Raw genomic sequence first — 12100 nt, 5'->3', positions numbered from 1 at the left:
AGTCCCAAGTACTTAACCTTGTCGGACCAACTTAAAATAACCCCATTCATCTTGACAACGTGATTATTATTTGGCTTGAGGAAAGAAGCCCTAGGCTTATGCGGAAAAATTATCATTTGAGTTTTAGAAGCATTGGGAGAGATTTTCCACTTTTGCAAGTAGGAAGAAAAAATATCTAAACTTTTCTGCAATCGACTGCATATAACACGAAGACTTTTTCCTTTTACGGAAATGCTTGTGTCATCGCAGAACAATGACTTTGTGCATCCTGGTGGCAAATCAGGAAGATCTGGAGTGAATATGTTGTACAGGACTGGACCCAAGACTGAACCTTGAAGCACACCTGCTCTGACAGGAAATCTATCAGATTTTGAATTCTGATAGACAACCTGCAGAGTTCGACCAGCAAGATATTATATTTAAATTTTGATTAGGAAAATTGGAAAATTTTGCAATTTCGCAATCAAACCTTTATGCCAAACATTGTCGAATGCTTTTTCTATGTCTAAAAGAGCAGCTCCAGTGGAATAACCTTCAGATTTGTTAGCTCGTATCATATTAGTAACTCTGAGCAATTGATGAGTTGTGGAATGCCCATGGCGAAATCCAAACTGTTCATTTGCAAAAATTGAATTTTCGTTGATGTGTGACATCATTCTGTTAAGAATAATTCTCTCAAACAGTTTACTTATTGAAGAAAGCAAACTGATTGGTCGATAACTTGAAACTTCAGCTGGGCTCTTATCCGGTTTTAAAATGGGAGTAATTTTTGCATTTTTCCATAATTTGGGAAAATATGCAATTTTGAAGCAGCAATTGAAAATTTTCACTAAAAATTCCATTGTGCTCTCAGGGAGATGTTTGATTAGTATATTAAAGATTCCATCGTCACCAGGTGCTTTCATATTTTTGAAATTTTTAATAATTGATTTAATCTCATTCAAGTTAGTTTCAATTATTTCTGCAGGTAAAAAGTTCTGGGAAGAAATTAAATCAAATTGACGTGTGACTTCATTTTCAATTGGACTCACAAAATTCAAATTTGAGTTATGAACACTCTCAAACTGCTGAGCAAGTCTTTGAGCCTTTTGTTCATTGGATACAAGAAAACGTTCACCATCTTTTAAAACTGGAATAGGCTTTGAAGGTTTCTTAAGAATCTTCGACAGCTTCCAAAATGGTTTTGAATATGGTTTCAATTTTTCAACTTTAGTCTCAAAATTTTGATTTCTCAGAAGATCTATGTTTAATCTCTTTCTGTAAATCTTTATAAATAGTTTTAAAAACAGGGTCACGAGAACGTTGATATTGACGTCTGCGGACATTTTTCAAACGAATTAGAAGTTGAAGATTTTCGTCAATTATTGGTGAATCAAATTTCACTTGAGCCTTTGGAACAGAATAATTCCTGGCATCAACAATTGCACATTTTAATGCTTCCAAAGCGGAATCAATATTCACTTCGTTTTGCAAATCAAGTTCATTATTGAAATTTCTCTCAATATAATTTTTGTATCTTTCCCAATTAGCTTTGTTATAATTAAAAACAGAGCTCATAGGGTTTAAAACTGATTCATGTGATAAAGAAAAAGTTATTGGAAGATGGTCAGAATCAAAGTCAGCATGTGTGATCAAATCACTACATACATGACTTTGATCTGTAAGCACCAAATCAATTGTTGATGGGTTTCTTACAGAAGAAAAGCATGTAGGACTATTCGGAGACAAAATAGAATAGTATCCTGAAGAACAATCATTGAATAAAATTTTGCCATTGGAATTACTTTGAGAATTATTCCATGAACGATGTTTAGCGTTAAAATCGCCGATTATGAAAAATATCGAACGATTTCTGGTGGGTTTTTGTAAATCACCTTTAAAATAATTTTCGAGCTCGCGTGTGCATTGAAATGGTAAATATGCTGCGGCAATAAATAAAATCCCAAGTTCAGTTTGAACTTCAATTCCCAAAGTTTCAATAACTTTCGTTTCAAGATGGGGAAGAGCACGATGTTTGATTCGGCGATGAATAACAATTGCAACTCCACCGCCGGAACCCTGAATCCTATCATATCTATGAACCACGTAATTGGGATCATATTTTAATTTTTATGTTAGGTTTCAAAAATGTTTCAGTAATAATTGCAATATGCACATTATTTACTGTTAAAAAATTAAAAAGCTCATTCTCATTGGCCTTCAATGAGCGAGCATTCCAATTTAATATTTTAATTGTCTTATTTAAAATCATTGCTAAATTTTAAATTAGAAACAATTTTTAATAGTAAAATTTGTGCCTATTTGAATGGCTTCAAACATTGATTTTGCCTGCAACATGGCGTCCATGAGATCGAACATTGCCTGTTGAAAAAAAGAAAGTTTACCTGCCGTAATAGGCCCCAGGCAGTTGACATTAGAAAAAATATTTTCGGCAGCAATATTAGCTGGAGTAATAGGTGTACAATTATTTTCTAGCATGTTTTGCTTACCCATATTAACGGTCATTTTCGAACTACCAACACTAGGTGGTATAATGTTCGAACTACCTGTAACCTGTGCATAAGTTAAACGGGTATGCAAAGGAGTAGGTAAACTATGCGTCACTGGTACGCTTGGAGAATTTTGTTTTGAAGTTGGTTTTAATTGAGAAATTGAATTTTGTTTACCTTGCCTTGCCTTAACAATTGCTAAACGGACTGGGCATTGATAAAAATTTGACATATGGTTGCCGTTACAATTCGCACAGCGAAAATTTTTACTCTCTTTCACAGGACATGTGTCCTTTTTGTGAGAAGAGTCTCATTTTTGGTCCATGTTACAGAATTTGGAACCATGGCCATAACGTTGGCAAGTACGGCATTGGGTGATATGCTTTTCACCTCCGCCATACTTCCTATAAATTTCCCACTTTACACGCACATTATACAAAACATGTGCTTTTTCAAAAAATTTTAAGTTGTTAACCTCATTGCGGTTAAAATGAATTAAATAATTAACAAGGGAAATTCCAGTTCTCTGACTGTTTTCGCCTCGTGATTTTTGTTTCATTAGAATTACTTGGGTAGGGGCTATGCCAAGTAATTCTGTTAAAGTAAGTTTGATCTCATCAACGGTTTGATCGTTGGTGAGACCTTTCAAGACAACCTTGAACGGCTTGGCGTTCTTGGTGTCATATGTAAAAAATTTGTACATCTTGTTAGTTAAATACTGAACAAGACGATCACGACCCTTTACTGAGTCGGCTAATAAGCGGCATTCACCTCTACGGCCAATTTGATAGGTAACTTTAACGTCAGAAACAAACGTTGAAAGTTCCTTTTTGAATACATTAAATTCTGAAGAAATAGTTACCACAATAGGTGGAACTTTCTCCTTTTTTAAAGATTTTATATTTTGTATAGTTTCATTATTGGTAACTTCCATTTCACCAGCTTCTTGCTCAGGCAAAATATCAAAAGGATTGTCACTACAGACACTCGAAGTGTCAGAAAGAGATGCCTCTCTTTTCCTCCCCGCAGCGATGCGAGGTTTCTTTTTCCGTCCAGCCATTTCAGGTGATACGAAAAAAAGTTAAAACAAATGTTAAATTCAAAAGTAGGTAGTCTTGAGAAAGACTGATGGGAAATAACTTTCAGGTAGTCTTTAAAAGACACACTGACAAAACACAAACTTTGAAGCTATAGGCAGTCAAAGACCAGTCCACAAGCAACCGAAAAAACGTCTGATCTGTAGGACAGTTCAAGACGCACTGACTCACTGTTTGGCTGGTTGCATCGACCATCCGGTCAAGCGCACTCAGCGATGTAGCCACTTTTCCCTCGGTCTTTTTTTCAGCATCCTTTGGAGCTTCTTGCGCTCAGGATCCGGGACCGGAACCGGCCGTTCTTTCGATGCTCTGATTGTTGTCCAATGGTGCCAAGATGTTGTAGATGCCTTAACGGGCGTATGCGGTATCCACGAACTGCCGCACGATGTCCGTTTTCAACGCGGTGGGGTACCTTTTTTGAACGCGCACACTTCTGAACTTCACTGTTTTCGCCATCACGGTTAGAGTTCGGCTGATAGAGCTGTCAAATGTTTTCAGCTGATTCATGAGTTACTTTGATTGATGCTACATCATGTAGCCTATATTAGTTGCGTCAGTGCGTGAGAAGGCAATTTTTGTCCATTTTTCAAATGCAAACGTTAACAACAATGACCTAGAAAACTAACTTTAGGCATAACATTTGAGGGTTCCGAAAATTCAATTTTTTCTACGATGGCAAATCCAAAACGATAATAAATGTAATGTTGTAAATGTAAATATTATCGAACCTGTAAAGTGCATGTTTTTTCCATAACAATCGAAATCCAGAGAAGAATAGTCAATCGTTAGAAAATCTGAGTAATACGTATCCAGAAAACCTAAACTTTCTCCATCATGATGAGAGATAAGCATCAATAAAGTACGAAAAAATACAGGATCCGAAAAGCGTGAAACAACTGTGAGTTTACATTCAATGTACATCACACCATTTGCTGCAGAGAGAGCACTGAGTAATAGTTTGTCTGACGAATGAACGCTCTTAATTTGACAGATCAGAAGCCCAGTGAATCTTTTGTAAATAGCTCATCCTCACACGCTAGATAAGTGAAATAAATTGCTCGGCGAACAACTGAGAACTGCGTTACCGTTATCATCGCTCTGGGGTGCGTTCGAAATAGGGAATGAAGAATATAGGAAACCCAAAGTTCAGAAATTCGGAATTCTGGAACATCTAAAAAAAGTTTGGGTTTGAACAAATAAGCATTCTGTATACTGTAATCACAAATTGAAATAGGTACCAATTATACGACTCACTCTGCCCCTTCCTGAAACGCACGGCTATGACTGGATGCCGTTGCTTACTGATTAAATCATTAGAATAATTATTTAATATCGGTCATAGAAATTTACGACTACTACTGGGAGCAGGGATCATATAACGGTCACAAAAGTTCCATTTTCTATCGGAGACACTCCTACTAATTGCGCAATTTTCTCATACAATATTAAACACGGTTATTACTTAAGAGATTATTCATATTTTATTCATCAACTTTCATTCACTTAACGCTAGTAGACACTTGATCTACGCATCGCTAATCCATTCATTCTTTCCCAGCACAGCGGGAGGCTTACTCTGCGATTGACTTGTTTTTTAGGTTATGTTTCGTATCTATCTGCCGGTGAGCAAATCCGTAGCTAACGGTTATCGATGATTCAGTCCGGTCATTTTTTCACTAATCTTCCAAAGCCACTCGCCCATCGCGTCATCCTTCGCGTGTGGATCTAGATCTTTGAGTCTACAGTCGGTGTAGTACTTCCCCGTGTGTCCCGCGATCGAGGGTTCCATGGCGCAGAACAGTGACGTCTGCGCACCCGATTTCGACGATTTGAAGAAAACCCACAGTATCGGTTTTGCTGCAATTCTAAAAGAAAGTCCCCAAATTTGTAGTGAAAACCAGGATAAAAAAAAAGTACCCACTTACTTCATGCACCGACTAAGATTCCTCGTCAGTTCGGAGTTGATTGTTCCCGGACTCAAACAGTACGTATTGACGCCAGTTCCCCGTAACTTGCGGGCCAGATGCCTCGAGAAAAGAACATTGCACAGCTTACTCTGCATGTACGCATCCCACTCTCGGTAATCTCTTTCACTGTTAATGTCATCCCTGTTGATGCGCCCCAGCCGATGCGCAACGCTGGACACTGTCACAACTCTGCTGGGAGCTGTCTTTTTCAACAGATCTAGCAGCAAGTTAGTCAGGTAGAAATGTCCCAAGTGGTTCGTACCAAAGTGAAGCTCGAACCCTTCCTTGGTGTAACCCTTGGGACATGCCATCACTCCGGCGTTGTTAATCAACACGTGCAACCTTCGCTCCATGGTCAAGAATCTAAAATAAATAGTACATAAATTCAGATTCAGATATTTTTGAAACAGAACCATGTTGACGTACGTTCGAACAAACTTCCGGATAGATTCGAGCGATGCAAGGTCCAGCTCGAGACCGAAAACATTCTGACTGCCCGATTTGTCGAGAATTTCCTGGCGGGCCTTCTCCATTCGGTTCACATCTCGACAGCCCATGTACACTCGGGCTCCCCGTTTGGCGCATTCCTGAAAAAATAGGGGGTTTTCATTGGTGACATACTTGTGCGTAGAAAACACAGTTCTTACGAGGGCAGTTTCTTTTCCGATCCCGGAGTTTGCACCGGTAATTATGACAACCTTGGCATCCAATCGTATGTCTTTGTTCTTGAACTGACCACCTTGGAAGTACTTTCTGTTGGGGAAAAATAAAGAGATTTCTGTGTTATTAGCTACTGCTCTTGTTTCTGTTTCAAGGTTTATAGGGTAATCGCTCCTATATTCATCTCATGACACCTATTTGATCAATTTATCGTCAAATTCTACCATATTTTCAAATTAAAACTTTAAATCACTTGACAATATCGAGAAGCAAATAGATTTACTTTCAAAACTTGTAGAAATTTGACGGTAATTTGGACAAATGAGAGAAATAAGATGAATATAGGTACACCTAGCTGTTGAGAATGATAATGGAGCGATTAAGCTATGTTTGGTTCATTGTTACTTAAAACCATCGCTACCCATTGCAGTGGGATAGAAATGTCAAAGCAAAGCAAAGCCTTGGTGCTACATTCCGTATCCGAATTCGACCTTCTGTTTTACTATACACAGACTTCGCAGCCGACTGTTAAATGTACAGGACAATTGCGAGGCTAGCGCTACGATCCTACTGACACTAACAGTCTCTCCCGAGCCGGGACTCGAACATACGACGACTGGCTTGTTAGGCCAGCATCGTACCTCGAGACCAGTTGGGATAGAAATGTCACAAATGTCAAAAATATTAACCCTAGACCCAGTGCCGCCTTTAGACGGTCTTCAGTTAAACCTCTAAAAAGCCTCAATCAATATTTAAAAAATTTTTATAAAGTTTCATAGAGATTTTTTTGAAGTCCGTCTAAAAACTAACCTGGGCACTTAAAGGGTTAAGAATGTGAAAAATAGAGTTAAGGTCAAAAATAATAAAAATGTTAAGTAGACCAAAAATAAAAAAAAAGGTAAAAAATTTTAAAGTGTCGAAACTTTCCGAAATAAGCGTAATAAATTACGAAGAATATTTAAAATGTGAATGAGAGTGGTTTTAAAACGTTGTTGATAGCGATCCTGGTTTTACTGGTAGTTTGTTTTTCCCTAGATTCAGCCTACAGGGAAATGACCCACTGCCCAACCGGATGTAATTGTTTCTAGCAGGGTAGCTACATAATTCTAAGCCTACAATGGTGGAAAGTCACGCAAAGGCGACAACCGCCATATGTACACAAACTGTTGTCGTTTAATCCCGTCGCTCGGCAAACAAGTTTACAGCTTACGACTAGCGTAAATCGGGGCTACGGTTTCGAGCATTTCTCGACTTGAAGTAATCGAAAGTAGCATTACCCCTGCTGCCACTAACACGGAAACAAATTTGTGTTTTGTAGATAAATTCAACATTAGAACCGCAGGCTCAGGTGCGTAACCCGTGCGCGGTGCTGCAATTTTCAAGATCTAGATGAACAGCATGCGAGAAGTCGCGCGCCAAGCTGGAAGTAGGCTTTTGCTGCATAATCGCAAGTGTTTTGCAGAAGTTACTCCGATATCAGTTTTGTTGTTTGATAAACTGGACCTGAGTTCACAGTTTGTTTAACTGAACTTTGTTGACGTTGGTGAATTAATTAAATTAGATCACTCGATTCTCGGTTCGTGCGAGGCGTGTGCGCCTGGTTTTTTCGCTTGTAATGGGAAATGCAAAACAATGCCAGCCGGCTTCCCTTGCAATTTAATTATATAGCGGGTTACTCGAATCAACCTGTGATGTTGGGTTGCTGCGGAAATCAATGAACGGTTGTCGTTGTTGTTGTTACTGCTGCGGTACCGGTTAAGTAGTGGTGTTTCATATTTTCCAACTGTGAGGAGATTCATAACTATATGAAAAGTTTTTTTTTCGTGCTGAAAATTCTAGAATGGTCTACACAGGGTTATTCGACGTCACTCGTGCCACTGCATTGATTTCATAGGATTGGGATTAGCAATAGGATTCATTCATGCACATGCCTAGAAAATATATATAGTTATGGTTGATGCAGCAAAGACAATATTTTCACACTCACCAGTACGAAACAAACGTGGGAGTGCGACAATGCACAAGCTAATGAGTTTGAAATGATGATGAATATGAATAAACCATTTCACTACTAACGAACGTTTTATTTTCGCATTAGGGCAACTGATGAGAAAAATGTATAACGACCTACGATATTATATTTTTTACAGAGAGTACTCTATCAATTTCGTCATTCTGAGCTGTTATTTTGTAGGGGAGGGGTGTGTCACCGTAACAGTGCTACATTTTATTTATGCCATGAAACTTAAACAGATCTATGAAAATTCCTTCTCTGGTTCTTTTTTACTATAATCATGGTAGAGTAGTAAAGTTACGGTTCAATCAAAAAATGTTCAAATGTTGATGCTGATGGGCGTTTTGTTGTGTTTTTCGTATTTTTTTAAACTTGGTGGGTTAGATGAGCCAAAGCACAATTTACAGTGACAGCTTCTTTCAGGCTCGAAGCAAACTGGCAGTGTGTAACGTGCTCGAAAGAGCGAAAATCATTCGAATCGAGCTGCACAATGTCATCCCAGGTCAATTCAAATCTTTCGCCTTTACATTTGCTTACGGTCCGCAAACGCTTGTCGAAATTATCAGAAGCCACACGCACGACTTCGAACGTCATTGGATCCCAGATTTTCACCAAACGGTTCTTAAAGATAACCAAAGTCATGTGTTTTACTTCATCCAGCTTTCCAATCCCTAAATGCTAAAGTCCAATGGATTTAAATCGGGAGAGGGTGCGGGCAATTCGGGGGTGCTGATAAAACACGGTAAATTTTTGTTGCACCACTTCTAAACAACCAATACCCTAAGCGATGGCACTGAATCTTGTTGAATGCAGAAACTTTCTCCTCCAAACAATTCCCTGACACAAGACAGCTAATGGTCTTTAATGAAGTGTTGTAGATAGTACTCTTTATTAATTTTCACACCCCTGTTGATAAATAGCAGTGGTAATTTTCCTCTGTTGGATATTGCTCCCCAACCATCACAGCTGAAGCATTCGTCAATCGTTCCACTCTTCGTTTATCGGCAAGAATAAACACGATCATTCTGATTGTTGAAAAGAGCCTCCAACGTAAACAATTTTCCATCTTAAAAAAATCACAAGAAGGTTTTATGCAAAGCCACGACCGCAAGGTTGAAGTAGAATACTTTTACAAGAAAGATAACCTGGCTGCTTGCGTGTCAGTCATTTTTTCTAGTAAATAAACGTTGACCGTTCATTGGCAGTATTGTAATTTCTTTTTGTCTGATATTTTGAATGAAGTTCATTGGATATTTTTAAAATTTGTGCAAATGAGAAGTTGAAGTGCTGCCGAATTGTAATATGCACATTTAATACGACATCATTAAACGGGAACGGAACAAAGGCTACGGTTATGCAGAACGCGAATGCCGGCGCGATGCGATTCGCCTTACCGTGGTGAAATGTACAGCTCTTTTTAAGGCGAAGTAGAGCTATACATTTCAACAGATTTCGTCTTGCCGAATCGCATCGCGCCGTTATTTGCGTTCTGCATGACCGTAGCCAAACACTAAGCGACGCAAACACGTAATAATAATCAGAGTATGCATGTAGATGATTATAATTAACTTTGGATTATAGCGCAAAACGAGAAAATATTAACTCTTCAAATAATCATTTGTGTTCTTCAAATTTCAGTTGTTCAATTTAATATCCGATGAAATGTTTGTTTATTTTCTGATGAAGCTCCTATATAGGCCAAATGATGCATTCCCAATTTACTAGGTCCATAACTCTGCCGACCGTGCTTGGGAAAGTGCGGTATAACGACCAATCAGAGGTCGAATTTTGTGTTTTGACAAGGCCTAAGAGTTTTCAATAGTACAATAGTTCGAATGATAAAATTGCAAATTCATGCATTTGGTAGGAATCTTAGAAGATTTTCTAATCGATTGCTGCAAAAACGAAGGAAATCCATCGAAAACTAACCGATTTATTAGCATTTGAAAATTTCCTCACTTCTTTCAGTTTTAGATTTTCATTTCACATCCCTATGTAGCCGAACTTCCTGAGAGAAGTATTCTTATTCAAAATTAAATCTTCATTAATTCATTTCTTGTCCTTATAAGGACAATTGTTCAATTTATAATTGATAGTGAGGACTAAGGCGCACGGTCAACACAATGAGAAAGGTGTTTTCACATTGAAAACTAGACACGGCTTTACTGGAGGAAGTGTTGGCAAATGCATCTACCGCTAATACCACCGCTATCATACGAAAGCGCGTCGTTTCATGTGGGGAATATCAACAACGAAAAATGACGCGCGTCTAATCATAACCCGAACTGTTGCGCCGTGCTGCTCCCATTTACCTTTACATCGGCCTCAGGGAAGTACCGGCTGCATCTGCATCTACCGCTGAGGCTGTCACTATACTGCTATTGGTACCAAAAGCTATTAACACTTCAAATAAGTGTGTTATTTGTTCTCAAAAGAACAATTGTTCAATTCAAAATCGGATTTACGCAATCGCATCTCTGTAATATTACCGACAATAATATTCTTCTGAACAAACTGATACAACTTTCCCATTAGGCCTCTGCCAGAATAGACGCGAAAAGCGACGCGAACCGATTCGCTCAGCTGTAGGTAATTGTACAGCCATCAGTAGAGCTGTACATCAACCTACGGCCGAGCGAATCGGTTCGCGCCGCTTTTCGCGTCTAGTATGGCAGAGGCCTTAGAGAAAGTTGCTGGCTAATGTATTCACTTCATGCAAGCCGCTGGCTATACGCTAGCCCAACTGCTGAGCAACTGCAACGCTATCCGTAGCCATGCCACAGTTGTGGCCGCCATTGGTATCCGCTGTACCTGCATCTGCTGGCCCTGCTGCTATCGGTGGTGAGATCCGCTGAAACTGCTACGCTTATTCGCAGCCATGCCACAGTTGTGGCCGCTATCCGCTATCGATGGTACCCACTGCTCGCTCCCGCTGCTGCTAAGGGAGGACTGCTGTCGTCGCTGTTCAGAACTACTATGAGCGGCTTCGCCTAAAACAGGCTCTTATATAGGGATGAAAATAGGAATGAATTATTTTACGTACGTGGTGGAATGATATAACTTGAAAAATATGTGTGACTTCATTCCGGCTCAGAGCGATCATTTGATAAGCTCCACCTCTTTTTTCAGTTTCTAAAGTTTTTCCTCAGTTTCGTAGCACGGATGCACAAAAATGATTTCTTGTCGAGCCGGACCGATAGCACTCTTATTGAAGCAACAAAATAACATGTTTTGTGTCGTGTTGTGCAGCTTGGTTGAAGAAAATGTTCCCGTCCCCATGTCGCATGTAAGCAGATTATTGCGTTCAGTAGACAGTAAATAGTGTATCCAGCGAATAAACACCGATGGTGCTCTCACACACGCAACGGTTTTAACCCGTATTTTATTGCGGTTTGTAACATCAAGCGATTTCGTTTGCTCGCTGTTGCGTGTTGCATCATGTGACAACTTGGCAGCTGGGAGACGACGAAATTCTGTTTACGCTGATTGATTGAATCGTCTTCATATTTGCTCTGCATAGTCGAACTAACTGCTTTTGTGAATGCGTTCTAACAATGTCGGTTATGCTGATCGCAGCGTTTGCGCTGCCCCTACAGTGGGGAGTTTACTAAATAAAGTAAAAATTAGACAACTACAACAGAATTTGATTGCATCCCGCACAGAATGTCTGCTTGTGTTGATGCCAGAAAATTATTATTTTTATTTGCCAATTATTTTTTTATTTGCCTTCAAAAAAGCATTTTGCTGTTCAAAATCGGTTGCTAATTACAACCTTTGAGCTGCCCTAACATTGGGGGAATTAAGATACACGAACAACATGCACTGTGGAAGCTATTTCACATTCAGTAAATTAGACGGGTGCGACATCAGTGC

At 39.2% G+C, this 12100-nt stretch overlaps 1 protein-coding gene across 2 annotated transcripts in view; it reads right to left on the bottom strand.

Moving 5' to 3' along the window:
* Positions 1-5048: 5048 nt before the first annotated feature.
* The window catches only part of LOC129724542 (retinol dehydrogenase 12-like), a 59748-nt gene continuing 52696 nt past the window's right edge, over positions 5049-12100 (bottom strand). For both annotated transcript variants that reach the window (XM_055679527.1, XM_055679528.1), the window contains 4 exons: positions 6201-6306; positions 5980-6140; positions 5512-5916; positions 5049-5451 (listed from right to left, as the gene is read on the bottom strand). In XM_055679527.1, coding sequence (XP_055535502.1) covers positions 5232-5451; positions 5512-5916; positions 5980-6140; positions 6201-6306 — 892 coding nt within the window. In that variant the 3' untranslated portion in view covers positions 5049-5231. The remainder of the gene's footprint in view (positions 5452-5511; positions 5917-5979; positions 6141-6200; positions 6307-12100) is intronic.

Source organism: Wyeomyia smithii, chromosome 2 (assembly GCF_029784165.1).
Source record: "Wyeomyia smithii strain HCP4-BCI-WySm-NY-G18 chromosome 2, ASM2978416v1, whole genome shotgun sequence".
Lineage (NCBI taxonomy): Eukaryota > Metazoa > Arthropoda > Insecta > Diptera > Culicidae > Wyeomyia > Wyeomyia smithii.
This window is presented reverse-complemented; position numbering and strand designations above follow the sequence as displayed.